Raw genomic sequence first — 8,216 nt, forward strand, 5'->3', positions numbered from 1 at the left:
TTGCTTTATTTCAAATATAAAATATCACAATGTGTTAACAGTATCTCTGCACAGTTTGACTTTGATGAAACAAATTTAAATATTTTTAGTAATGCATTTAGTGTACATTTCGTGTACCGTAGGTTTAGGTCCCTGGAAGTAAAAATGCCTTAACTTTCCTCCTGGACCTTGAACACCTGTGGTTCCTCAACAAAGGGGCTTTGCTCGAGCAGATGCACAATACATCTGAATGTGGTTGATATCTTGCTGAGGCTTTGTCTGACAGTGGTTTTGTTGGATTCCATGGGTCATAATCTTTCCAGAAAGGTGCACCAATCAGATGTGGCATCAGATTATGGACATAAAAATTCATATTTTCATAACTTGGGGAGCTCTTTCAAGTCACCTTCGAGTCCTCTCAAGTTATATGCATGGTTAATGTTAATATGTATGCTTGAATTGTGTTATAAATATGTCAAATGGACTAATATGCTCTTGTAAGGCCAGGCTCTGCAGTTATTTTTGCTATCACATCTGTAGCTCAGGTATCGATTCATGGGAGTGTGTTCATGTCGTTCATTTAGGCTGAGTTTGAAATAAATGTTTTTAAAAGAAAGAGGTTCAAAATATAAGCAGCATACATACAGGCATCTATATAAATGTTTATTCTTTTAATCAAACTATTGTCTCTCATTCATTTGTGTCATTAATGTTTACTGTACGCTTTGGGAGGAGAAGAGATGCGTAACAAGATGTGAATACTGAGAGAAAAAGAAAAGGTTGTGTAAATGAAGATAGACGAATAAAAACTCACCTTGTAAAATGTTAATTGTTATTACGACGGAAATATATGTTATTTGGGTGATACAGTGGAAACAATGGGCTCAATTTAACAAAAAAAATGCATGACATGATTACAGTGTAATAACATGGCATTATTGTATGAATATGTCATTGCAAACAAATAATTTGTTTATGTTCATGTTCTGTTTTTATAATTAAAAAAAGATTTCTAGCACAATGATTATTTATATACATGTTGGCAAGAAAGACAAGTGACAGAGAAAGCGACAAACAGAATAATTTCAGAAAGAAGTTTGGATCATTTATTGCAACATTTAACTAGATTCTCATGTCAGTTTTTTTTGCCTATTATTTCCTCACATTGAGACTTTTCATATTACAAATGAACCAAACAAACACCATTAGACTCATACCTTTAAATAACATAAATCTAAGTCAGCCACTTAAATCTTTACACTTTTCCAGGTTTGGCTGAGTCATATTGCAGAAGATCAAAAATGTTAAATATTTAGTGTGTTATTTTCAGTGTCAAGGTACATTGGAGTGATTTTGTCAACTTGTTTAAGAGAGAGAACATATTTTAATCCACCTCACACTGTGTGGATTAACCAAGCAGATGAGAACCAAGACTTTTACATCTGGTAATTAATTCTCACCAGCCTGACTCAGCACTTTTTTTTGTCTATTTTTAGCCTCCATGCAGCGTCTCTACAGCAAGGTGGTCTGACATGAGCCAGGCTGCAGTATCTTAAGAGTAACAATGATCTTAATAGATTTTCTGAACCAGGGGTAAAACAATGCATAGATCACAGGGTTAAGACAGGAGTTGAAATAAAACAGAAATGATATGAAGTAGGTAGATGTGACATTGAACGAGTTGTTCTGGCCTGCTAGCAAAATACCAAAATATGGGCAGATGCATAAAAGAAAAACAATAACAACAACACCTAGAGTTCTGGCTGCTTTCATTTCAGATCTTTTTGTAGTTACAGTCACTGAACAGTTGAGAGAGAAAGCTGCAACATGAGACCGCATGGCACGAGCCTGAGACACAGCCACCACAAACACTCTCATGTACAGAACTATGATGACAGTGACAGGACCAATGAAGGTGAAAAAAAGATCTGCAAGTCCAGCAATGTAGTTAACAACAACAACACACTCTCCAATGCAGGAATTATACCTGCCTGGTTGTTCCAGGTTATCCTTCAGCTGCAGACTGTGAAGGAAAACAGAACCTATCCAACACAGACAAACACAGACTTGAACTCTTTTTTGTGTGACTTTGTTGGGATAATGTAGAGGATCACAAATAGCCACATATCTGTCAACTGATATGAGCACCATGGTTCCTATTGAGACAGACGTTATAATGTAAGTTAGATACAGCCACATAATACACATGAGGTCACCAAACAACCAGCAGCCGTCTAAGAGCATAATTTGAAACAACATGAGGAAACCTATGAAGAAATCTGAGACAGCAAGAGAGAGGAGCAGGAGGTTGGTGGATGTGTGCAGCTGCCTGGAGAGATAAAAGAATATCATGCAGATCATTATTAGTAGCTTAAGTTGTTATTTTAAGACATCAAATCAATGACTAAAACACAAAAACATAATTCCCTGAAAAGTCTAAGATTTGATTTTTTTTTCTGTTCCTTTCATAATTTCTTTCTGTACAGCTGCCATATGAATACCTGAAGTGGGAGATGGAGATGATGATCATCAGGTTGAGAGTCACAGTGAGCAGAGAGACGGAGGACAATAAAATGTAAGTGAACATAGATACAGAGTGAGGATGCATGATTCTCCTGCAAGAGAAGTTGAGAAGTTGTGGAAAGCAAAGTTCAGCTTCTTCAATGGTTTTCATTCTCAGGAAGAGGAGACGAGATGCTGCTGAGCTCGTCCTCCACATCCCTCCTTCTTTTACTCCGGTGACAACTTTCTTTCAGTGGGAGTGACTGAACTTCCCCCTGACTATTTCATCCATCTTCATTGGGCCTTTTCTTGTATTTAACCTCCCTTTCCTCTTTTTTCAAAACAATTACACTTCCCTTTATGCTCCCAACAGCAAAAAACATCACAACGCAGCCAAAGTTACCTTTTTAGGACAGTTGTGACCAAGACAAGAACATATGCATAATTACGATCTTGAATAAAGAGGTTTATACAATGCCATCGCAATCAACCGGTCAATCGCGATGGCATTGAAAAAAAATAACTGTTATCGTTTGAAGGAATATTATTCCATCTGCACTGGAGGCGGTGAACACCAGAAATATTTGAAAAGTTAGATTTTCTTAAAGCCAACTAAACTGGCTAGTGGTTGGGTCTCAAGAACCAAAATGGAAGGATCACTTTGTCGTAAAGATGTCAGTGTGAACATGTCTGAGCCACTAAACACTGTGATATAGAACTGTGTGGCCGACCATGCCACTGGCCAATGTCAGAGAGCAAGAAGTAGGTCTGGAAAAAAACCTTCTAGGATGTAATTTCTCTTTTTTCATGATGCAAAGTATTGCTTTATTTCTATTATAACAATAGCAGTAATTCATTTAGTGCACATTTCGTGTACCGGAGGTTTAGGTGCCTAACTTTCTTCCTGGACCTTGGACGCCTCTGGTTCCACAACAGAAGGGCTCTGCACATTTTGCTCAATGCAATCATTTTGTTAATGTTTGTTCGAAACCCAGAGCTGCCAACTTTTCAAAAAACCTCGGCGTGAGATTTCGTGGGGGGAGGAGACGAGAAATACGCGCCGCCGCGAAAAGCTGTGTGTCGGGAGGGCGTGACTTAAGACCAACGAGTGACAGTCACGTTCAACGCGTGAGACTTGAGAGCCCGATACCTCCATCTCTCTGCTCCTCTCTGCCGGCGGTCCCACAGTTGCGGACAACAGGATGTCTGCGCAGCGAATAGGTTTACAGATGCGCTCTTCAGCGCCATCTATCGTCGGGGAGTTTGAAAAGGAACGAACGCGCGCCAGACTTTTTTTTGGCGTGAGATATTGGTTGTGTGGCGTGTGAAAACACGAAAAAGCGTGTGTCACACGGCGAAAGCGTGAGAGTTGGTGGCTCTGAAACCTGTTTTTATAAATTTCAAGCACAAAGATTATTTTAATGGCATAAGGTCATGCATTTACTGGATACAGCAAAGTAGGAGGGGTTTTGAGTCTCTGTTGGAGACGAAAAAACACTGTCATGTCCGGGCATAAGTATGAAACCTTTTCCTTCAACACTGTGTTTATGAATTGCACACAAGTTGCTAAATAGTGTGTAGTGCTACCTAGAAATTAAACTAGAAAACGTCTTATTAATTATTATTATTGATAGTAATTCAGTATTTAATACAATTGTAAAGTCATTAGGTGCGAAATTCCTATTTATATTGCTAAGATATCCTGCTCATCTCAGAAAGCTTTAAGTACTTTACAGGCGCATTCACACCAAAACAACGCTTTTTCACCTGACTTCACTCACTTTTGGTGAAAACACGACACAACTGATTTGTCAGAATTTGTTCTTGAGTTATGTGTTTCCTCTAGTTTATACACATTAAGTGTTCAATGTTTCATTATTTAAATAATGACATTTCACAGTCAGACAGAGCTGCTAATCCCTTAAAATACAAGACTGACAAGTTAAATCAACTCCAACAATGTTTTCAGTTGGTTTTGTAAACCTATGAAAAGGCATTGATGTAATTTTTATTATAATTTGGTGTTACATATGTGGTTTTAAACATTTTCATATAGACTGTCACATTGACATTACCATTTTTTGCTGAAAAGAAAACACTGCAGGCCTCCAGTTAAATGTGTTTAACAGCATCCAGTGGCCAAAGTATTTCCATCTAATATTCGTATGGTTTAATCTCTTAATTTCCTCACATTGAGACCTTTTATATCATAGATGAACCAAATAAACACCATTAGACTCGTACCTTTAAATAACATAAATCTAAGTCAGCCACTTCAATCTTTACACTGTTCCAGGTTTGGCTGAGTCATATTGCAGAAGATCCAAAATGTTAAATATTTAGTTTGTTATTTTCAGTGTCAAGGTACATTGGAGTGATTTTGTCAACTTGCTTAAGAGAGAGAACATATTTTAATCCACCTCACACTGTGTGGACTAACCAAGCAGATGAGAACCAAGACTTTTACATCTGGTAATTAATTCTCACCAGCCTGACTCAGCACTTTTTTTTGTCTATTTTTAGCCTCCATGCAGCGTCTCTACAGCAAGGTGGTCTGACATGAGCCAGGCTGCAGTATCTTAAGAGTAACAATGATCTTAATAGATTTTCTAAACCAGGGGTAAAACAATGCATAGATCACAGGGTTAAGACAGGAGTTGAAATAAAACAGAAATGAGAAGAAGTAAGTAGATGTGAGATCAAACGAGATGTTCTGGCCTGCGAGCAAAATACAATAATATGGGCAGATGCACAAAATAAATACAACAATAACAACACCAAGAGCTCTGGCTGCTTTCATTTCAGATCTTTTAGCAGTTACAGTCACTGATCTCTTGAGAGGTAAAGCTGCAACATGAGACCGCATGGCACGAGCCTGAGACACAGCCACCACAAACACTCTCATGTACAGAACTATGATGACAGTGACAGGACCAAGGAAGGTGAAAAAAAGATCTGCAACTCCTGCAATGTAGTAAATAACAACAACACACTCTCCAAAGCAGGAATTATACCTGCCTGGTTGTTCCAGGTTATTCTTTAGCAGCAGACTGTGAAGGAAAGCAGAACATATCCAACACAGACAAACAGTGAGTTGAACTCTTTTTTGTGTGACTTTGATGGGATATTGTAGAGGCTCACAAATAGCCACATATCTGTCAACTGATATGAGCACCATGGTTCCTACTGAGGCAGAGGTAACAATAAAGTCCAGAACATTATACAGAATACACATGAAGTCACCGAACAACCAGCAGCCGTCTATGAGCATAATTTGAAACAACGTGAGGAAACCTACGAAGAAATCTGAGACAGCGAGAGAGAGGAGGAGGAGGTTGGTGGATGTGTGGAGCTGCCTGAAGAGAAAAGAGAACAACATGCTGATCATTATTAGTAGCATCAGTTTAAAAAAAAAAAAGATATTAGCAATGACTGAAGAACAAAAACACATTTCCCATGACAGTTTAAATCTGATATTTAGTTTTGTTGCATTACCCATTTCTTTTCTGTACAGATTTTTTACACTTTTAAACCATATGAATACCTGAAGTGGGAGATGGAGATGATGACCAGCAGGTTGAGAGTCACAGTGAGCAGACAGATGGAGGACAGTATGATGTAAGTGAGTATAGATACAGAGTGAGGACGCGTGATCTTCCTGCAGGAGGAGTTGAGGAGTTCTGGAAAGCAAAGTTCAGCTTCTTCAAGAGTTTTCATTCTCTAGATGAAGAGACAAGATGCTACTGAGCTCGTCATACAACTGATGAATCTCTTTTCTTCTTCCACGTCCCTCCTCTTTTTACTTTGGTGACAACTTTGTTTTTGTGGGAGTGACTGAACTTTCCCCCTGACTGTTTCATTAATCTTCAAAGGGAATTTCCCTGTTTTTCACCTCCTCATTTAAAAAAAAAAAAAAATCTCAACAACAGGGAACAGCAAGGCCCATCACAACACAGCCAAAGTTACCTTTTTAGGACAGTTATGACCAAGACAAGAAGGAGAGAGGATACAGCTTCTGGTTACTATTATGCCATGAACCTGGATAAGCCATAGATATACGCATAAAGAAGTTGCACTAAATATGAGTCGTTATGAGTTCTGTCATGTGTTGTTGAACTTTAGACCCTGCAGTTGTCACCATTTCCCTGCTGGCCCACCTCAATAGTTTTCTCTGATCACTAGTCAGAAAAACCCTTTCAATGTTTCTGATCTCCAGTTGGCCAGGTGCTGTGACCTCCACACTCAGCTACCTCTGCCAGGCGGCCCGTGCATGTGCTTTGTGGACTTGGAGAAGGCTGGTCATCATCTCTATCTCCCACTTCAGGCAGAGATTACTCCTCAGCATGCTGGACTCCAAAATACACGCATTGATGTTACTAACAAGTTAATATTATTATTAATTACATCATTTCTCTCCAGGCAGCTGCACAGCCCCACCAACCTCCTCATCCTCTCTCTGGCTGTCTCAGATTAGGTGCAAAATTCCTCCTATTTTTATTGCTAAGATATCCTGCTCATCTCAGAAAGCTTTAAGTGCTTTATAGGCGCATTCACACCAAAACAACGCTTTTTCACCTGACTTTACTCACTTTTGGTGAAAACACGGCACAACTGATTTGTCTGACAGAATTTGTTCTTGAGTTATGTGTTTCCTCTAGTTTATACACATTAAGTGTTCAATGTTTCATTATTTAAATAATGACATTTCACAGTGAGACAGAGCTGCTAATCCCTTAAAATACAAGACTGACAAGTTAAATTAACTCCATACAATGTTTTCAGTTGGTTTTGTAAACCTATGAAAAGGCATTGATATAATTTCAATTATAATTTGGTGTTACATATGTGGTTTTAAACATTTTTATACCTTACACTGTCACGTTGACTTCATTTTTGCACAAGTATAGCTTCAGCTTATATATGATGCCAACGGACATACTTTATAGTTGATTAGAGAACGTGATATACAAAAAGACAGTTGAAATAAGGTAATACATAACTCTATTCATCCCAAGGGAAGTTATGGAACAGCAGTTGCAGTTCAACCAAATACTTTAGAGTGAGGTATTTTCTATTTAAAATACTCAAAATACTTTTCCACAAATTAAAAAACAGTTCACTTATCAAGCTCCTTTTTGTTTGATTCAACACAACCCTCCCCTCTTCAGCTCTGATGTTAATGTCAATGCGCTGCTGGTTTCACTGTATGACTGCCATGCCTAATATTAATAATAATTACAACAATAAAAATTTCGGGGAAAAAATAATTAGAAAACTTATAATGCTTGATGCCGTACTTTGCCCACCTCTGGGTTAGTGGTTGGGTCTCAAGAACCAAAATGAAAGGATCACTGTGTCGTAAAGATGTCAGTGTGAACATGTCTGAGCCACTAAACACTGATATAGAACTGTGTGGCCGACCATGCCACTGGCCAATGTCAGAGAGCAAGAAGTAGGTCTGGGAAAAAACCTTCTAGGATGTAATTTCTCTTTTTTCATGATGCAAAGTATTGCTTTATTTCTATTATAACAATAGCAGTAATTCATTTAGTGCACATTTCGTGTACCGGAGGTTTAGGTCCCTAACTTTCTTCCTGGACCTTGGACGCCTCTGGTTCCACAACAGAAGGGCTCTGCTCAAGCAGACATTTTGCTCAATGCAATCATTTTGTTGATGTTTATGTTGTGTTTGAAACAGATTTTTATGAAATGTAAACAAAAAGATTATTTTTTAT

At 38.3% G+C, this 8,216-nt stretch overlaps 1 protein-coding gene and 1 pseudogene across 1 annotated transcript; both read right to left on the reverse strand.

The window, feature by feature from the left end:
* Nucleotides 1-1,491: 1,491 nt before the first annotated feature.
* Nucleotides 1,492-2,653, reverse strand: LOC137783126 (trace amine-associated receptor 13c-like). The gene is made up of 2 exons (XM_068572916.1): nucleotides 2,481-2,653; nucleotides 1,492-2,308 (listed from the first exon to the last, which is right to left on the reverse strand). Exons 1-2 carry the CDS (start codon nucleotides 2,651-2,653, stop codon nucleotides 1,492-1,494), a joined length of 990 nt encoding a protein of 329 aa, XP_068429017.1.
* A 2,367-nt stretch (nucleotides 2,654-5,020) lies between these two features.
* Nucleotides 5,021-6,237, reverse strand: LOC137783114 (trace amine-associated receptor 13c-like; annotated as a pseudogene).
* Between the last annotated feature and the right edge of the window lie 1,979 nt (nucleotides 6,238-8,216).

Source organism: Clinocottus analis, unplaced genomic scaffold (genome assembly GCF_023055335.1).
Source record: "Clinocottus analis isolate CAN_PGR_092001 unplaced genomic scaffold, fCliAna1.0.p SCAF_12, whole genome shotgun sequence".
NCBI classification, from domain to species: Eukaryota; Metazoa; Chordata; class Actinopteri; order Perciformes; family Cottidae; genus Clinocottus; species Clinocottus analis.